Raw genomic sequence first — 21828 nt, 5'->3', positions numbered from 1 at the left:
CTTCACCTCCACTTTCATATCTGTCCCTAGGGAACAGTTATGGAGCCCTAACAACAGAGGAAGAGGAGCAATTTCCATTGGTGGAAGAGGCCAGGCCAGGCATCTCCAAGGTTGGGAGGATAGAGACTACTGCCACCAAGAGGTTGTTGGAGACTCCCTTCTGTGGAGGACGGAAGCATCCATCTGCCAGCCTGACCTGTTGTCCCCGGTAGGTTTGCTGCTAGCCTGGAGCCCAGGTCTGAGATGTTACAAAAAGATTACTTAGACTTATCAGGCGCCCTGACTACTACCCCATGCTGCTCATCCACGGGGGCACCAATGATACTGCCAGGTGCAACCCTGAACTGATAAAAAGTTCTGATCAAAGGCTCAGGTGGTCTTCTCCATGATCCTTCCAGTTAAGAGAAAGGGCTTGGGGCAGGAGTGGATGCATCCTGCAGATCTATGCATGGCTGTGCAGATGGTGTCACCAGAAGACCTTTGGCTTCTTCGACCACAGGATACTATTCCAAGAAAAAAGATTGCTAGGTAGAGATGAGATCTACCTGACAAAGAGAAGGATGAGCATCTTTGCAGACAGGGTTGCTAACCTAGTGAGGAGGGCTTTAAACTAGGTTTGCCAGGGGATAGAGACTAAAGCCCTGAGGTAAGCGGGAAAGCGGGTGACTTGGAAGAAGTACAAGCAGGAGGGGGAAAAAGGAGAAAGCAGGGCAATTGGCTAGTTACCTCAGGAGTCTGAACCAGTGCTGTAGCAACTAAGTTTGGCACCTGGGGCAAAGCCCGCAGTGGTAGCCCACCCTTGTCCCACACACAGATCTGGGGGCCCCCCCCCCCCCATACTTGCACGTAGTGCAGGAGCCATCCTTCCCCCGTCCTTGTGCCACCCCCAAACAAGCCACTCACAGCTGTGTCCCACAGCCCGCTCTGGCTAAGCAGCACCTGTAGGAGCCCCTTCGCCTTGTTGTCTGGGGTGGGTGCCCCACTCACCCCGCCTTGCTACGGCACTGGTCTGTATGCAAATGTACAGAGTCTGGGAAACAAGCAGGAAGAACTGGAAGTCCTTGAACAGTCACAGAACTATGATGTGATTGGAATAACAAAGACTTGGTGGGATAGCTCCTATAACTGGAGAACTATCATGGGTGGGTATAAACTGTTCCAGAAAGACAGGCAGAGTAGAAGAGGAGGAGATGCTATTTATGTAAAGAGCTGTATGACTGCTCAGACCTCCAGTATCAAACTGAAGATAGGCCTGTCAAAAGTCTCTGGGTTAGGATTAGAGGAGAAAGCAATCAGGGTGATGTTATGGTGGATGTCCACTCCAGACCACCAGAGTAGGTAGATGAGGTGGATGAGACTTTCTTCACACAGCTAGCATAAGTTTCCAGATCACAGGCCGTGGTGCTTATGGGGGACTTCAATCACTCTGACATCTCCTGGGAGCATGATACAGCAGTGCACAGGCAATCTAGGAAGTTTTTGAAGAGTGTTGGGGACAACTTCCTGGTGCACGTGTTAGAGAGGCCAACTAGGGGTTGTGCTCTACTTGAACTTTGTTCACAAGCAGGGAAGAATTGGTGGGGAATGTAGAAGTGGATGGCAACTTGGGCAGCTGTAACCATGAGATGACTGAGTTCAGGATCCTGAGGAAAGGAAGGATGGAGAGCGCCAGAGTAAAGACCCTAGACTCAGAAAAGCAGACTTCCACTCACTCAGGGAACTGATGTGCAGTATCCTCTGGGAGGCTAGTCTGAGGGGGAAAGGAGTCCAGGAGAGCTGCTTGTATTTTAAAGAAACCTTACTGAGGGTGCAGGAATGAACCATCCCAATGCACAGGAAGACTAGCAAGTATGGCAGAAGACCAGCGTGGCTTAGCAGGAAAACTCTTCAGTGAGCTAAAACACAAAAAGGAAGCTTACAAGTGGAAATGTAGAAAAATGACTGGGAAGGAGTATAAGAGTATTGCTTGGGCAGGCAAGGATGAAATCAGGAAGGCCAAAGAGCAATTGGAGTTGCAGATAGCAAGGGATGTGACAGGTAACAAGAAGGGTTTCTATGAGTATGTCAACCAGAAGAGGAAGATCAGGGAATGTATGGGTCTCTTAGTGAATGTGGGAGATAACCTAGTGAAAAATTACATGGAAACGACTGAAGTACTCAATACCTTTTTTACCTCAGTCTTCACAGACAAGGTCAGCTGCCAGACTGTTGCACCTGGCAGCACAGCTTGGGTTGGAGGTGAGCAGCCAATGGCAGTAAAAAAAAAAACAGGTTAGGGACTATTTAGAAAATCTGGATGTGTACAAGTCCATGGGGCCAGACGTGATGCACCTGAGGGTGCTGAGGGAGTTGGCTGCTGTGATTGCAAAGCCGCTGGCCATTATCTCTGAAAACTCAAGGTAATCAGGATTGGTCCCGGATGATTTGAAAAGGGCAGATATAGTGCCTGTCTTTAAGATTGGGAAGAAGAAAGATCCAGGGAACTAGAGACCAGTCCGCCTCACCTTAGTCCCCAGAAAAAGCATGGAGCAGGTCCTCAAGGAATCCACATCTAAGCATTTGGAGGAGAAGGTGGTTAGAAACAGTCAACATGGATTCACCAAGGGCAAGTCATGCCTGACCAGTATGATTGTCTTCTATGATGAGATTACTGGCTCTGTGGATACAGGGAGAGCAGTGAACTTTAGCAAGGCTTTTGATACAGTCTCACCACAGATGGATCATAGTTATCTTTCATGGACACCTTAGACACAGTCTGTGGACCCCCACGGGTCTGCAGACTATAAGTTAAAAGCCACTGACTTAGACATATTGGAGGATTAGACCAAAAAATCTCATGAGGTTCAATAAGGACAAGTGCAAAGTTCTGCACTTAGGATGGAACAATCCCATGAACCAGTACAGGCTGGGGACCGACTGGCTAAGCAGGAGCTCTGTAGAAAAGGACTGCGGGTCACAGTGGACAATATGCTGAATATGAGCCAATAGTGTGCCCTCGTTGAAAAGAAAGATAATGACATACTGGGCTACATTATTAGGAGTGTTGCCAGCAGATCAAGGCAAGTGATTCTTCCCCTCTATTCGACACCAGTGAGGCCACATTTGGAGTACTGTGTCCAATTTTGGGCCCCCACTAGAGAAAGGATGTGAATAAATTAGAGAGTTCAGTGGAGGGCAACAGAAATGGTTAGTGAGCTGGGGCACATGACTTCTGAGGAGAGGCTGAGGGAACTCAGCTTATTTAGTCTGCAGAAGAGAAGACTGAAATGGGATTTGATAACAAGCTTTAACTATCTGAGGGATGGTTCCAAAGAGGATGGAGCTATACTGTTCTCAGTGGTGGCAGATGACAGAACAAGGACCAATGGTCTCAAGTTGCAGCAAAGAAAGTTTAGGTTAGATATTAGGAAAAACTCTCTTGAACAGGTTACTGAGAGAAGTTGTGGAATCTCCATCCTTGGATGTTGTCAAGACCAGGCTAGACAAAGCCTTGGCTGGCATGATAGTTAGGGATGGTCCTGGTTTGAGCAGGAGGTTGGACTAGATGACCTCCTGAGGTCCCTTCTAACCCTAATTATCTATGATTAAGGACAGCTGATTCTACCCTTTGAGATCTAAAAGGGATAAAAGAGTCAAAGAAGTAAGAAAAATAAATGTGTAAAGCTTTGAATTCGATCCTAATCACAATTGTAAGATTAAGGAAATAAATAAAATCTTTTCGAAGGGGAAAATCATGTCTATGAGGTTTTCCAAGTTCATTGATGTGAGAGAAATGGAGATAAAAATACCCAATATCTCCAATGTAGCAAAACATTCTTCTGTTGTACCTGAAGGAATGAAAACTTCATAACAGATATGGCCAATCTCTGCTCTACTGTAGGTCATAAACATTCTTCAATTATTTTTTTTTTGTTATTCTTCTCAAAGAAATAAGGTTTACATGAGCTACATGGAGGGAAGTGAACAGTTAAAGGATTTACTTCAAATGTCTTGGCTATTATTGATCCATTAATTTTTCATTGCCTCATTTAGACTAAAAAAATGAGATAAAGCTCAAGTATGTAATGAATGCATTCAGAATTGGGTAATAAGGAGATCAAGCATTTTCTTGTAGAGGTGTTTAATTATTTTCAGTTGCACACTGAACTGTTTATTATCAACAGAAGGAAACTATTCTTTATCATGATAAAAAAAAGATGGCCCAGGCAAACTCTTAAAAAGGTTTAACTTTTGTGCTTGACTTAGGAGGGGTTTCAAAATACATTTAAGATCTAGATACAGAACCAAATTTTCAAAAAGGCAAGTTCTGCACTTGCAATTTTGCCTGAAGCAGAACTATAGCAACAATCTGAGTCCTTCCACATCTACTAGGTAACAGCTTTAGTAATATACTCCAAAATGCTGAATTTATTTAAATATCAGTAAATATTTAGAACTACTGTTTTTCTCTGGCCCTCTCATAGATTTCATAGACATTAGGGGCTGGAAGGGACCTTGCAAGACCATCAAGTCCAGCCCCCCTGTCATAGGCAGGAAGTCTGCGGGGATCAAATGATCCCAGCAAGATAACCATCCAAACACCTTTTCAATGAGTCCAGAGTAGACTGGGTGAAATAAAAAAAGGAAAAGTGAAAGCTTTTGTCTTGGAATAATCTGAGTGGCAAGGCAAACCAAGGTGAAAACGGTGGCCAGCAGGATAATTCAGATCAAGAAAGTCATCCAACTCTACAGCAGCTTGACCCCAACATAGCCCCCGAGGCAGCTCTCCAGCTGCCAGCTAGAGATCCAGCCAAGAATCTAGCACAGACTCAAGCCAAAAAGCCAGAAACAAACCTACATGCCTACAAACAAAGCTATATTCCAGAATTTGGCATCTGGGTCCTTCAGCTGCCAAACATCTCCCATATGGCCAAATCTGTGGACTGAGTTGTTAACAAAAGAATTGGAGTAAACTGTACAGGAGCAAAGAGGTGGTATCTGTCAGACATAGAGGTCAGGAGCATGCTGTACCCAACAATGTTTGAAATGGATAAATAGCCATTGTAATACATTGAAATGGAGAGAGATTTGCAAGGACACAATACACAAATCCATTTGTGGAAACGGGCAGGTGACAAGTAAGAGAAGAAGTAACAATCAGGATCAGCAGTCAATGAAATCTGCTAGATTTCAATAAGAGGAAAGGCTTTGATACTAATTTTTTAACACAATTAAATCAAATTTTTACACTGACTGGGCTAATATGTCCATCCCTGTAACATTAAGGGATTCATCTGAGGGAATTCTACCGTCTTTGGTAGATCTCATGAGTACAATAAAGCAGAAAAGGTGAAAGGATCATAGAGAAAATTATTCTCCTTTGTGCTTCTCTCTACTCTCATAATTTAATACAAAAGCAAGTTTTTGCAATGTAATAATAGAAATAAATATAAGTGAAGCCCCATGTGATTCAAAATAACAAACTTCCTAAAATGTAATTAAAAACATTTCAGGGACATTAAATTATCCAACACTTTACAGAGAAATGTTAATACAATAAATTATTTATACTCATATAGCTGTATTTAATTAATAAAATAATTCATAGTTTTCCAAAACAGTTCCTATTCTTTTATTTTTCCTAACTGTAGCAGCCCAAATATCCAGTAAGCAAAGCCAGCTGCAATGACTTCCTCACAATGTGAAGATTTTTAAGTGGACTAAAGGAGTTAATAATTTCACATGATATTTTGAGATCACTGTTTATCACCTGCTGTAAACTACACACCAACAGGTCCCCATTGTTTAAATGAGATTTCACAGAGGTCACTGAAGGAACTTTGTGGCCCATTAAGTTAAAAAGATACAGAAGATCCTATAAAACTCTTCCTAAATGTTCTAGCTGTGATAAGTTTTATTTCACCAATCCAATGTATGGGGTGCTAGTCTCTCCTTTCAAACCTATGAGAAGAAGGACTAAAGGCATTGAAACCAACAGATTTAGAGAGAAATACAACTGTTGCTACAGTAATATCAGGCTCATTAAATCTGTAGGTAGCCTCTTTATGTAACCCAGGGAACCTTATTACCGATATCTTGTATTCATTATTTGACACACAAGCTACAATTCTGAATCTGTAAATAGTGAAAGTATACAAATTATCATGATTTAAAAACTAAAGACCTCAGTTTAGGATAAAATGGTGGGGATCAAAAGAAGCCTGTATCCAAAGTGCATGCATGTTCCACTATCTGTTTCTTTAAGACAGTGTTTTTCAGCCTGTGGTCTGCAGACCCCACGGGGGTCCACAGACTGTATCTAAGCGGTCCATGAAAAATTACTATGTTCAATCAAAAGTATGTGAATACCCACACTTACAATTCAAAGGAGTCCACACCTCCATTCCAAATTTCCAAAGGGTTCCACACCTTCATTTGAAATATTTTAGGGGTCCACAAATGAAAAAAGGTTGAAAACCACTGCTTTAAGAAATATAGCTTAAGGAGAGAAGCATGTTCTCATTCCAAGAAGAAACACTTCCAATTGGATTGAACAAAGTTGTTAGGACTGGGTTTTTAAATGAGAACATATTTGTCTGCAGTCACTGATATGGTTCAAATGCTCAATAAATGTTAAGAATATATATAATTTTTTTGTTCCCAAGTAACATTCATGCTTTGGGTTCTCCTAATTCAGTTGCCACTGTCATTTTGGAAATCTTAGTAATAGGTTTAGCAGCTTTTATAATAAAAGTTTCTGTATTTAAGGTGGAAAATGGCATATTGATATATGAGAGTGGATCTGGGGAACAATCTCTGTATTTGACTATTCATTATGAGGAGAAAACAAAATTGCTTTTAAATGATGTCCCTTCTTAATTTACTTAGGAAGCCGAATTATACAGAATGTGTGTCACTGAACCAAATGAAATACACTTTATTATTTAAAGTCTATCAACAGTATGCTTTGTTTTCTACTTTTTTAACTTTTGATAAAACAGAAGAAATTAATAAAAAAGCTGTTAAATCCAAAGAAATAGTACACAAATAGCGCACACAAAATCAGAGTCATACATCCCATTATATACTATGTAAGGTCTGTTTGTGCACTACAAATTCTTGGAGCCCCCCACTCTCCTCATATCAGGTATGGGATCATCCCACATTACATTTGACTTCATTGGGTGTGGTTAAGTGCTCATCACTGGAAAGCAGGGGGTTTTATATGGAATTAGGAACGTATATATAATCATATGGAATTAGGAGCTTAACTTTAGACATGTATTTTTGATAAGACACTTATCTTTTCCATGAATAACTCAGTTCATAATCCTGTAAGTATGTTACATTAGGTTTATTGACAATGACTCATTATAAGCTAAGCTGAGGAATACCACATTTGTGAAGTGATATATGGTTGTAATTAATTGCAACAGTCTACTTTGGCTATATTCTATAATGTCAATCAGCAGACATGCTGCTTCTATTTTCATATTTTATTTACCCTGAGTTGAAAAAAAATCCAGACCAGCCCCTTCCCTCCTCTCTCCTCCAAAATACCTGTTAACTGCTAACCATGCACAGCCCCACATGGCCGCTCTTACAGTACCAGGACATGACAGAGAAGCAAAACGCACTAAAACAAATCGCTACTAGACTTTGTCAGTAAAACAGAACATTATATAATACACAATAAAATACATCATACCTGGAGTTGAAAAAACGCAAAGGGTTAAAAGTTGACCTGGCACAGCCCCACATGCTCTCTCTGGAAATTGAACACAGACAATTAGGAATGTTAAAATACCCCCCAAACAATTGCATGGGGCTTAGATAAACTGGTGGAACACCTACAGCAAAGATATACCTGGGGCCTGGGAGAGGAAGGGAATTACAACTTGACCTAAAGTCCAGTTTTATCTTTCTTTACACTGAAGTTAATTTGTAGAGTTCCAAACATGTTTTTGGGAGTTTTGCTATGAAAAGAATTGGAGCAGAATATCAGCTTAAGGGCCAGGATGTAAACTACCAATGAATAAGAGGATTTTCTCATTAAAAAATAAAACAAAACCCCCAACATTTTATTCCAAGTGTTAACAGGAATGTATATTGTGCAAAGTGAAAGAAAGCTGAAGTGACCTTCTGCTCCCAGAATTCTTGCTGCTAAGTAATATAGTTCAAAATATGCCACAGAAAAATCGATCCATTAACCTTTTTATTCAAAACTAAAATTCTAGGGGAAAAATATTTAATTTTTCACAATATTATTTGTAAATTTTTAGCACTACTAATAAACTACATAACCACTTGTGCTGCCAACTGTAATACATGGAATATTCCTTTTCACTGACAAATTCTGATCTATTACGTGTGCTTGAAAAAGGAGTATTATACAGCTGGCTTTCTGAAACAGTTCCATCAAGTAAAAAAAAAAAATGTAGAAAGCCAAATCCATGAATAGCCCTCTTCAGTCTTGTTCCCTGTGGTTCAGACCTCTAATGTACCATGAAACTTGTCTAAGGCCAACGCCCAAGAAACCAGCAAAAAAAATCTCATTTTTCTAGCACACTAATAGTTGAGATGCAATGCATTTGAAAATCTTTAGGATACTTCATATTGATCACTTAGAATGTAGAAGGTTGCTCGAGGAGTCCTTTTATACAGATATCACCAATAATGATAGTATATTCATATGGGGCAGCTTCCAAAGATCCTATTCATAAACTTCTTTCAGTATTCAATTTTCTTATCTATTGATGGGAGTTGGGATCCTCAGTGTCTGTTCAGGCCTCTGCCTTTATACCTTCATGTTTCCAAAGTTATGAATAATCATTTTTTTGAAATATAGCATTCCTTTTTAAAACACTCTGCATTTGCTTGTCACAAGTATCTAGAATATACTTTTCTTCACTGTTGCACATTTGATTTTGATTTCATTTGGTAGCAAAGGACAAATGAAGGGGGAAATCTGCTAGTCATGACACAGAAAAAAAATAACAAATTTTAAATAAGTACAAAGTAAAAGTAAAAGTGATTAGGTCTACCATGCCTGCGAGGTTGGCTCTGTCTTGATCACATCTGCTTCTGTTGTATGCTACCCTACGATCTCCTCCTTCTTCAGAAATATGCTTATAGTAAGCATCTCCTGAACTCATTAGTTGCTTGTCAAGCACAAGGTGACATATGATTTTACTCAGAGCTGCACTAGCACATAACCAGAAATGCACCGGGACAAATTCTTCTCTGGCATGTACTCAAATTGCCTTCAACTAGAGTCAATAGAAGCTGAATACATGCCTTCAAGGGAAGAAAATGTTGTCTATGGATTGTTCTAGAAATATATACCTGGATGTCATTATACAGAATTACATCTCACATTTAAATCATTGTCATATCTTATGTTCCACTATGAACTTCACACTGGATGCATCTACAAGAGACATTTACTGCAGAGTAGGCTAATTAACTCTCAGTAAATTTCTCATGAATACATATGCAGTCCTATAGGCATAGGAATCTACTTAACTCTGCAGCAGGGTAGTACTTGTAAATATAAATACTATCCAGCTGCAGAGGTTTTTACTTCACAGCAGCACATGTGTAGAAAATGACATGGTTGGCTGGGGCACAATGGTGCTTCAGTGTGGGGGCTGCCTGCCAGCTAGCTCCACACTGGAGCACCCTCGTGCCCCAACCAGCTCCTCCACAGCACTTTGAGCCAGGTCAGAACAGCCCTGGGCTGGGAGGCTGACTGTCTGGGCCACCTGCCAGCCAGGGCTGCTCCAACCCAGCTCAACTTGCTGCAGTCCTGGGCACACATTCAAACGCAGTGCTGGAGAGCAATAAACATAGGCATAATGTGCACCAGAGTGCATTGCTGCATACTAATAGCAAGTATAGACATGCCCAGTTACTAGAAAAATATTTACTTGTTAATGGTAATACTACTAGCTACTTGTCCAGAAAGTACTACTTATCTGCTAAATTTTTGAATTAGGTCCCTTTTAAAGAAGCATAAAAGAAGACTGATAAGACCAAATTTGCAAGGAAGAAAAACATTTGTCACATTGAATTTCATCCTCACAATATTGTTAGCTTCTGCATGCAGGTAGAAAGCTATTGTTTTTTTTTCCCCTTCAAAAATTGTTATATCACTAAAAATGGCAAATTTCAATTCATTAAAAAAAATAAAAAAAACTTCTGCACAGCATAGTCGAGTTCCCCATATTTATATGGGAAAAGACTGCCATCCTATAAGATGCAAAATTTTGCTATGGGATTAAGTCTTGGAGATTTGAGGTTTTACTTATGAATGTTCATTAAAGGCCAGATTTTTAGAAGTACTTAGTCATCTAATCTTGATTTTTTTCAAGTGCTTATACAACTAACTCACCTGAAAGCAACGAGTTAAGATATCAAAAGTGCTTTTGAATAATGCTACTAATTGCTTATCTAAATCTTTAAATTCCTACATATCCTTCAAGTTAGGCCCAAGTGTATATTGGTATTTTTACTTTGCCTTGTGGTAGCATTTATTAAGATACTAGCTCTAATTGAATATTAATGGAAAATCTACTAACAGGGTTTTTGCAAATTATATGATACAGTTCTAAAACACTCAGCAGATGAAATTCTACCTTCCCAGTTCAGCTGACTGCCTGAAAATTGTATCACCATCTTTAATTTAAAAAGAGATCAATTATTTCCCTGTAGTGTAAAGGCCACAAAGCATTTTGTTATCTTTGCAGTGATGGGGCAGTTAAATAGGTCAACATTTTGACCACTTTGATCAATTAAGACAAAATTTCAGAGGCAAACAAAAGTTTCAGTCTCTTCAGTTTTATTCTAGCTCAAGTTCAGCTTGTGATGGCTTCAATTCAGTGTCACCTGTTATTTACCTACAGTGCCATACAACTGATGTCCATTTGCAGCAATATCTGGTAGAAGCAACAACTGCTTATCAGCAATATTTCCCCCTGGGAAAATTTTCCTTACCATTTAGGTAAAAAATACTCCCTGTAATAGAAACAGCTGTTTAAGAACAACAGGTGCACCAGGGTACTGCCGGACTTCTCAGTAATTGACTCATCAATACTATTATTTTTACAACATTTTTGACAAGTTACACAAGTACTGAAATCAAGTTTCTAAGATATATTTTGAATTCTAAGGTTCTTTATGGGGCAGTTTCTTGACTGGGATGGGTTAGTGAGGGATGATCCTGCCCATGGGTCACTGGTGCCTCCTGGCTCTGAGGGTGGAGGGGTGGGGACGGGCGCCTGGTGCCTCCTGGCTCTGGGGGGGGGGGTGGTCCCCCAGTTGCTGATTGCTGACTGGGGGGCGGGGGCCAGCGGCCAATCGCCAGCGCTTCTCAGGGAGGGCACCAGCTGGCACTCCCCACTCCCCAGCTGGTGAGGGCCAATTTTAGGGGGGGGGAGCACATGCCCCCTCCCCTCCGTCCTCCTCCTACACATCGCCTATGATCCTGCCTTTAGCAGAGGGTTGGACTACATGACCTCCTGAGGTCCCCTCCAGCCCTGTTTTTCTATGATTCAGTATGATGACACATCACTTGTGGCTTTCTACTGTAGTACTTCAAGTAAGAAGTTAGCATACAAGATCAGGGTTATCTTTTTGCCATGCAGTTACATTGGTGCTTTTATCCTGTATCAAAACTACACTAACAGTCTACTCTCTAAGCAACATTACTAAGATCAAAATATAGCAGGGGGAAAAGCCACATTCTATTTTGAATACATTGGTTTTAATGGATTAGAAACTCAATGAATATATGTGGCAAAACAGGTAACAAATTGTAAAGATCTGGAAATGTCTTGGCAAGAAGGGCAATATTCCTCTTAGCAGAGTAAATAATTTGCAGCAAATTATTTATTTGATGACATAATCCTATTTTTCTGGTTCTGGAATTTTCATGAGCACACTATGATTTCCTTGTATTTTTAATCATTATTTAATTTCTTATAAAGGTCCATTTGTTCTATGGATATTAATCCATAGTTTAACTTAATGGATTACTGAAATATATATTTGAAACTTAAGCCACATTGGATTGTTTTGATTATACACAAATGTCACACCTTATTTTCTCACCTCCTGAAAAGACTCCAGAGCTTGGAGTGTCAGGAAGAGGTAACGGCTTATGGAGTGACAGAAACAAAACAGTATTAGCTTTTAGTTACTGCCCCTCAAGGTCTTAGCCCGAGGCTTCATTCTTAAACAATAGGCTAGTGTACAATTTATTGGCTGGCTTCAGGACATACATTTCATTTCTTTCATTATCTGTCCACAGAGCAGTATTTTGTATGTGTGCACAAGTGCGTGCACGTGATCCTTTTCACGAAGGGTGTGTTTCTATCTTTGTCTGGCATGTTTAATAGTCTTGTTGTCTATCTTTGTCCTGTTCCTCTGTTTTATCAAACAGTATCCTGTCCCATATTACATATGCTATTTCTAAAACAATTACCTGGGAGAAGGATTTTCACAAGTTCTTAAGTGATTTAGGAACACAAGTCCTACTGACTCTCAATGAGTCTGTTCATTTAATCACCACTCTTTGTGAGCTTGCCTTCAGTTAAACTTGATTGTAAACTATTTCTAGTCTTCAGGCCTGGTGTACAGCCCTGAAGATTCAGCTCAGCTTTAAATTATAGGCTCTCTGGGACAGGGTCTGATACGTAGATCACCAATCACATTGCATGAATTTAACAAACAATACATTGTAATAGTAATGGCTCAACTTCTTTCCTGTCTATAATCTATTCCCTCTTTCAACCTCTCCATCTGTCTCAACTTAAACAGCTTCTAAAACCATGGTAGCAGCTCAATGTGTCCAAAATGGGTAAGTAAATAAAAACATCACCTAAAATCTCATATTTGACTAATTTTAGAGTTTGCTATAGAAATGCAGGTGTTCAGCTTAGTCTAATATCAGTGACTACTATCACCTCTGACATATCCTATTGCTAGAATCCTTCTTTCAACCTTAAACTTCTTTAACTTAACTATTAACTTCCTTCCGTGGGTTTTATTTAATCCCCAATTACTTATTTTTAACTTATTCAAAATACTAATGCTCATCTTTTCAGCCACACACATAAATAATCACTTCCTTGTCATTATAAGGTATCAACACAAAACTTCCTCTGTATCCATCATCCAGGAGCTTCTCTTATTCTTGCTTCTCTGAGATTCTATATTCCTATTTATAAATGTTTAAATAGAGTTTGACTGGTTTGAGAAAGAAAAGGTTGGGAGTAATCATCATATCATTCTTGATATGAAAGTTAAAATTAATTATGAGTTTAACATAGAAAGACCTACCAGGATGGAGTGAGCAAAGTGTACTTTTCAAGATTTCAGTGTCTAAATTCAGTCAATCAAGTCACATGTTATATGTGCTGTTTACATAGCTGTAACCTATGCAGCTGTTTTTCTATATATACATATAGATGACAAAGAAGTTTTTTTGCAACATGTTAGTATGAATGTTACTACTTAGACTTAATTATATTTTAGCTTTGTCTACTATAACATCATGAAAACTGCCTTATGGAGAAGGAACAATAAAAATGTATCTCATCTAGATAATGAAAAAAGTAGTTTTGATTTCAGGGACAACAGAGGACAATGATCATTTTTCTTATCAGCAAATCAAGGTAGCACATGTTGAGGTGGTTTTACTGTGGCTCTTTTTTACATCATTTTGTTATTTAATCCACACTGATGAATATTTGCTACATTCTGAATTAGCCAATACACAGAGCACTTGATTCTGCTTCTTGGGCAGGCTTAGAAAAAAAACACAGCAGAAATAAAACAATGAGCATTTAGGGGATACTATTTCCAAACAGCTATACTATTTGCATACTGGACAATTGCAATGCACTGAAAATCTAAATTTGGTTATAATCCATACTAGTGTCATGCTTCTGAGGCAAGTAAATAACCCCATTCCTAAAAAAGATGAACACCAGCTACCTAAAAACTAATGTGAAGACCTTCCACTGATCTTCTATGAGGTCTTGGCCTTGTTTCCAATCTGAGGAAAACAGGCAATGCTTAGACAAAAAACATTAATAAACCAAGACTATGGTAGGAGATAAGTAAATTGTGGTCCAAAATGTAAAACCTTAATGTTATTTGTGGTGGGTAGATACAATGAAAGAGACATGGGCAGAGTTGTACTTGTATGTGTGTGCAATACCTCTTTTCCCCACTATCTACGTAATATATTTTAAAATTTATATTCTGAAAAATCGAATTTATTTATTAACATCCAAGCCCATGTTAAGGTTCTAGGGTTAAATCTTGGCCATAATAAAGTAAATGGGAAAGTCCTGTGGATTTCAGAACGGCCAAGATTATACACACAATAATTTTGTTAAACTCAATTTTTTGGTTCTCCCTGCTTTTTCTGCAAATAATTTAGATATGTCCTTTGAAGGAAATTATTACTACCATTAATGATACAGAAAAAACATGTATTGAAACATAATACTTCACTTCAAAGCAATCAAAAGCAGAGAATAGCTACCCTGGTGGCAATGCTCTTGCTTTTGCCTAATCTATTCCACAGGCATCAGTACCTGACTAGAGACCAGAAAAAATAATTTCTTATGGAACAAGTTAAAAGGGTTTTTATTTTTTAAACTAGCTTATTTCAGGGAACTATTTGACAATATATCCATTTTCTTAAACTCTGTCTTTTAAGCAATACTAGCCTTTGAAAACAGCCATGTTGATTTATTTTTTGCATAAATTTCTTTTGATGTACTGTTTCAGTCCACCTGCAGCTTGCTCATGGAGATGATGGCTGATGTGAAATCTGTTATTCTGGTAAGAGGCTAATTCAGATGCATGAGAACAGGGATGTCAACCTTAAATAGACCCCTCCATCTCCCACAGGGCTAAATCTGGACTGCAGGGCTCCTTATAAGCCAGATCCTGACCTAGCGGTGGCAGCAAAACAAACAACAATGGCATGGGGGTTAACACAGCCCACTGCTCATCCTGTCTCCAAATTCCCAGCCTGTCAGGAGCCCTGTAGCCCCAGTGAAATAGCCCTGTAGGCCAAATCCAGCCTTTGGGCTGTATTTTTAACACACCTATACTAGTACATTTCTACAACACAGCCCAAAATCAGTGTACATGCTTAGAATAATACCTTGATTCTACAAACCATCCTTCCAAATTATGATAATTATTTTTTGTTCTGAACATATTTTGTACTGTCATATTAAAGAAGTACTTGAATATCTTGAAAAACTGTACAGGTGGGACTAAAAGGGCCAAAATATTCATTCTTAAGCAGAACACATGGACATTGGGATTTCTGGGGATAATGAAGCATAATACAGTCCTGCAGAAAGAATCATTGTACAAATTGTCACGAGACATGAAAGTTTTGAGGTGCCAGTATCCTTTAATAGAATATTAGGAATACGTACCTAATTCTGAATACAGTTCTATCAGATGTATGTGTTGTGAAAAGCCACAATAAATCCACTGCATAAGTATACAAACAATGAATGGAGTTTCACAGCTGTTAAGAGAAATGATGATACAGCAGTACCAGTGCAAACTTAGGACTTTCCAAAATCTGCCTTCAGTTCCCTTTTCTGGGAAAGGCTTTCTGTGTGACCTTGAGCAAGTCACTTAGCCTAAGTCCTACAGCTGGGCAAAAACTTTTATCTCATTGTTCGTACCTGCAAAAATGTTTAGACTTCAAAATTTTTCACATTCTGCATCACAACGAAACCAAGGCTTTTCCTTTTTTTTTTAGTGAAAAACCTCAAAATAATCAAATGGTTAGTACATCACCCAAATTCTAGATGACTGCCTTAGGTGCTGGACTACAGGGCCAGTCTCCCTTATTTACATTTATTTTCCACAGAACATTTATTGTACTTACATATCACATTCACCTCTCCCTAAAATCAGCCTTCCAAAACTGAAGTGAATTTATTTAGTGGGAAAGCTGATTTTCTGCACTGGAAGGTACGGATGGTAGCTATAAAGACTGCTCTGCTTCTCTCTGCTGACCCTAGAGATGAAGAGATAGAGTTCACTGTTCAGGGTCAATGCTACTGCTGAATTGGCAGTAACTTCCAGCTGAGTGGCCGTGAAAAGGTTAACACTGTAGCTTTTGTTGATGCTGCAGAGTATACCCTACCTTGGTGGTCAGGACTGAGCAAGGACTGGAAAAATCGTATTTTTTTCTTCATTCTGCCTTCTCTAAACAAGGTGTGTGTCTTTTATAGGGGCCTGTGATTGAGGTGACTATTAAATTCAAAGTGGAAAAGCTCTAAATGAAGATAAGAAAAAAGGCCCATACCAGAATAACGAACAGCCCAGGGGCTAGAACAGTCTCTTGGCATGTTGGAGACCCAGGTTCAAGCCCCAGCCTTAAATCAGAGTCCTGGGTCTCCCACATCCCAGGTAAGTATCCTAACTACTAGATTATTGCCTAATGTGAGGGGAATCTCGCTCTCTTTCTTGTTTTGATCAGGAATTACACCCTGGATTTGAGAAGCTATCCCAACAAAAGTTAGGTTGAAAATGATATATTCTGATAAGCAGTCTCAGTGGGCATGTCTACACATGCTTTTATGCGCGCCTAAACTTAATGCACATTAAGGTGATTTAGGCATGTGTCTACACGTGTGCGCGTTAAGGTGCATTTGCAGGTATTCAGTGTAGGTGTGAATAGCCTAAAAATGCCCTTTTTAAGGTGCATGAAGGGCATGCACATGTAGACCCACGCCTTCAATGCACCTTAAAAATGGCTAATGTGCCTTAAATCAGCACATGTAGATGAGCCCAGTGTTGACCATTTGGCATTATTCCATTGTGGGAAAAATATTGTTGAAATATTCTGGACAACTGCAAGTTCTCCATCTGTAAAATCAACTGCAAATCAATGCACGTTTCAAAGTGGGTGGGAATGAGTGGTGATGATTTTAGCAGGGGTGGGTGTTTATTTAGATCCTGAAAAAAAACACATTTTCTTATGGCTCCTGGGGACTCAGGACAAAGTAGTTTGACAGTAACCAGGGCAACAAGCTGAGGAAAAAGGTTTCTACAATGCATTGCACAAAGTTGGTAATGGCATCAGCTGAAGCAGAGGAAACCAACTCTACAACTATAGAGAATAAATGGATGATTGGAAACTCCAGAGAAAAATCTACTATAACAATTTACTTAATTAAATTCATGGGGTAAAAGGAGACAAGTTAAGATACCTGATCTGCCTACTGTATACCATATTTAGCAATGCTGCACATGCACTACTATTTGAATCCTGCCCTTGTCCCTGCTACCTCCCAGTTCTGGAGTGATGTTTCTTTCCTGCTGAGGTGATGCATTATCCCTGAGGGGGAACTTGTTAGCAGCCTATAATTATATAAGAGGGGTACATCAGGACCTGGGAGAACAGCTGTTCACCAGACCTTCCCAAGGGATAACAAGGTCTAATGGCCATAAACTCCAGGAAAGCAGATTTAGACTAGACATAAGAAAAAAGTTCTTTATGGTGCATGTGTCCAGGGTCTGGAACAGACTCCCTGCAGAGGTGGGACAAGCACCTACTCTGGACTCTTTCAAAAAACATCTGGATATTTTTCTTGCTGGAATCACTTAATCCCAGCTGACCTCCTGCTTATGGCAGGGAGGCTGGACTCGCTGATCTCATGAGGTCTCTTCCAGCCCCTAATGTCTATGAAATCTATATGTAGTCAACATGATAATCACAAAAATACAACAATGCTGTAAAATCATATCAATAACAATTATCTGACCTACCATCTGTAGTTTAGTCAATACCTCTATGCACAGGTTCACGTATCTAAGCACCCTGTAGCATCCAGCTCAGTGCAGTGTGATCTCACTGTATGGATAGTCAGCGTGATGCGACTTCCAAGTATTAAAATGAATCTTCCAGGAAATTAATCATGCGTACAACTATAAGTACACTGAGTTCTTCACCCCAAACACCCCACACTAGTGCCATCATACAGTAACCTCATGGGCCAGGAGGCAAAAGTAAAAAGATGCTTTATTCTAACATTAATTTACTTAGCCATCCCTTTATCCTCCCCCAAATTATTTTAAACAGTCTTTTCTCAACAGGATTTCTCACCTAAAGTTCATTAAGCACATGAGAGCAACCACTGGGGGCAGAAAGTGACCAATTCTTTGAGTGTCCATTCACACCCTTCTCCCTGGGTAGAGGGAGATGACATGCAGCCTCTAAGGGAGCATGGGAATATGTGCTGGGCCCTGTGTGGTTCTACTCTGCTCTTCTGTAGCCTGATGGAAGATTCTTTCCCTGTCTTCATGGACATCTCTACAGCATGTCTGTCTAACTTCAAAGTGGTCAGATGTCAAATGTCACCGGGCTGCATCAGAGTAGGCTGCACCACCATGAAACATGGGCCAGACCAGGTAAAGCCATAGGCAGCACACTGTGGATGCATCCAGACGAGTACAGTTGTGCAGTATGTGGTGCCACAAACACGTCTGCAGAGCCACATACCACACAATCTGGAAGTTCTCTGTGCTGCAAGGGTGCGCTGCCCGAGTGTGCACTGTTGGGTTTTTTTGACCCTTGGATATCCGGGGTAAAAACCCACAGGAAAAAAAAAACAAAGCATGTCATGGTTAGGCAGCATGCACTGCTGAAAAGCGGAGCCAGGCTGCTGGAGTTGTGCTGTGGCTGCTGGCCAGGCTCTGCCTGGCAGGATCCCTGTGGCTGCAGCCCCAGGAGATCCCCAGGACCCCAGGTAAGGTTGCTGTGGCCAGCACAGTACCAAAAAAGGTTGGTCCCCGCTTCTGTAGAGAATGTCTAGGGAATTAAAACTTGTTGCTGTTCTATACAGAGCTGTACTAAGCCTCAAAGATAAGGGGGCTTCAGTGTTATAATTCCTGAGTTATACATCAGTGTGAATTTTCCCAGTATTTTACAAATAAGGATAATACATGTTGTTTACAAACTAAAAAACCAAAAAACCTAAGCACTTAAAGCAAATAGGCCTAAGCACTGTCAGAAGCTACAGCTAGATCAAAGGTGGACAGAGCAGGTACATGTAACTCAATCAGTTCAGTTGGGTCAACAAATGGTTATGAAAACCTGTTCAAAAGGGAGTGCTGAAAATATTGAAACTAGACAAAACTTAAAATAGTTGTTATATAGTAGTTAAATAGTAGTTAAAATCTACTTTTCAGACAAAACAGCGGTGTCTAGATTGTTTTACAAATATTATAAAAGCATTTGGTAAGCTATTTAATTGAGCAAGAACTAATAGCAAGCAAGTTGCTTTTAGTATTTATACCGATGTCAGGATTTGGGGAGTAATTTTCTATCTTTAAAATATTAAGGACATGACACAGAACAGCAATACAGGCAGAGGACCACCAGTATATTATTAGAGGAATAATGAAGAACAAAACTCTCATACAGGCCTTCCAAACAATTATGTGATCTAATCGTTTGAGGGCAATTTTCAAAGACAACAAACCTCATTTGGTTAGGAGATCATCAGAATGATCTAACACCAAAGCAAAGCTCTTTTCTACAGCTGCTGTTTCTTTAAAAGATGGATTTCCTTTCAAAGGCTTTTTTAAAACTTTCCATAGCTAAGTCTGCCCGATACATTTAGTTATTCCAGGTGAACTGCTCATTTTTCCTCTGTTGAGTTTGTATAAAATAATGGAGCTGCTTTTAATATAACCGTTACATGCCTTGCTTTCGATTTGTCTTCGGACTAACACACTAGCTACCTCTCTTTTACATCTGTATTAGTTCAACTTATGAGGTTTGGCTTGATTTATAATTACAGGCTGACTTAAGACAACAACCTGAAAAAATTAGAATTATCTAGTTTGCAGAAGAGAAGACTGAGGGGGGATTTGGTAACAGTCTTCAAATACCCGAGGAGTGGTTATATGAAGAATGGAGATAGGCTATTTCTGTCACCAGAAGGGACAAGGGCAGGAAGCAATGGTCTTAAATTGAAGCAAGGGAAACTGAGGTTGGATCTTTGAACTTTTACATTGCAATCTGTAAAATGTGGTGAGCAGTACAGTTTTCACAAACACTTAACTTGGAATGGTCTAGTCAAGGATGTTTCTGCCTTGATCTAGATGACCTCCTGAAATCCCTTCCAAACCTAGCTGTCCCTACCTGTACTATGATTCTATGATTAGTTCATTCAAAAGGGAAGTATTTCAAATACCTATTAAACAACATTTTTCACATAAACTTACTATCACAATAAAAGTAAAAAATATTGTAGGTGTAGTATCATTAAGCTATTAACCTACATACCTATGTAGTTAACTTAATTAACTTACAAAGATTAATTTTAAAAATTGTCTGAAAGTTGAGAGGAAAAGGCCCACAGCTGTCTGGCATCTCCTTTTATCAGAGCACCTATTGGCGATCCTGACATTTTCTAAGAAGTCAAGAGTGCATGATAACAGACTTGCATAGAAGGGAAAAATGCTGCCATGCCTTTAGAGTAAAGTTTCTCCTCTCAACCCCAATCCTCCCATCTGTCATGGACTAGCATGGAAGGCTCCCTTTAAATATGATGTATATTTCATAACTACTCATGAGGATAAGCCAGTAAGATAGTTGTTCTGTTTAAAGTGCTCCAAGTGCCTTTGAAATGCTCCTAACAGTGAGTGTGCAGATGTTCACAACTGAAGAAACACTTCCTGACATGTCTACATTCTCCAGTGGTTCTCTGGCATCCCATGATGCTCTGCCCACCCTCCTACCTCCAAGGGTAATGGTGTGGGGCAGACAGCCAACGAGTGCCGTCCTGTGCACTTGGCTGCCCTTGGGAAACTCCAGAGACCAGATGCTGGGAAGCATGAAGGGATTACTTATTGCCAGGTCCCTGGTTGGAGAGCAGTCCTGCTGCATGCCTTCACTGACATTTTGAGGTGCTCCCGGGGTGTGCTGCATGTCTACACATCATCAAAGCCCACTGAATTTGAAGTGCTTTAGGATTTGCAGTGCTTCAAATGAAGGACTCCCCATGCCCTTATGTACATATTTGTGAATTTAAATGATCTAAAAGACCCAAGGCCCAATGCAGTCAACTAAATATATAAGGATGGAAATGGGCTGACTTAGACTAATACAACATACTGACCCTTTTATTCTACCTTCCCAGCTGGGTATGTATGAGGTGGGTACAACTGAGTTGGAATAAGACAAATTACAAGTGACAATCAAATTAGAGGTTCCTAATATGGCTTGAAAAACCAACTACCAGCTTACTGCTTAAAAAAAAAACTGTAACAAGAATGAGTTGGTTTTATATTGTTAAATTTCTTAATTTAATTTTCTTAAACCTAGACATGGTTGATGATGTTCAATGCATTTCCCCCTCAATCATAGAATAAATTTTTTAGAAAAAAAGCCTTTTATTCCTTGAACAGTTCTATAAAAGGCTGAAATAATATTAAATAAGTAAAATAATATTTCCTTGTCAATCATAAATTAAAGTACATGCGATGACCCCTTCCTTCTTCATTAATCAGCTGGCACTATTTAGCACAAAACAGAGGTAGGAAGGCTTGTTTTTATTTCTCTGGCCTATTATGTATTCTATAATATTTGACATTTTGGATCCTGGAGATTGTAACTAGCAAATTCAGAATGTGTAGTAGATTCATCAATCAGGCAGAGCTGTCAACAATAAGAAAGCTTTCCCCACCCTTCCTGTGAGAAGAACTTCCTCAGCATGTTGAAATAGGCCAATTAAAGCGAACATCCTCTTCTTTCTACAACCTAATCCCTTCTTTGCTTGAGTGGGATAT

At 39.6% G+C, this 21828-nt stretch overlaps 1 protein-coding gene across 11 annotated transcripts in view; it reads right to left on the bottom strand.

The window, feature by feature from the left end:
* Nucleotides 1–21828, bottom strand: part of KLF12 (KLF transcription factor 12) — a 448097-nt gene that overhangs the window by 165288 nt on the left and 260981 nt on the right. For 9 of the 11 annotated variants that reach the window (XM_059721140.1, XM_059721315.1, XM_059721129.1 and 6 more), the window contains one exon: nt 7688–7747. The exons of the other annotated variants lie outside the window; for them this stretch is intronic. In XM_059721140.1, coding sequence (XP_059577123.1) covers nt 7688–7747 — 60 coding nt within the window. The remainder of the gene's footprint in view (nt 1–7687; nt 7748–21828) is intronic. 11 annotated transcript variants of the gene reach the window in all.

The sequence above is a fragment of the Alligator mississippiensis genome, chromosome 1, assembly GCF_030867095.1.
Source record: "Alligator mississippiensis isolate rAllMis1 chromosome 1, rAllMis1, whole genome shotgun sequence".
Classification (NCBI taxonomy): Eukaryota; Metazoa; Chordata; order Crocodylia; family Alligatoridae; genus Alligator; species Alligator mississippiensis.
Note: the sequence above shows the minus strand (reverse complement) of the source record. Positions and strands in the feature narration are given on the sequence as shown.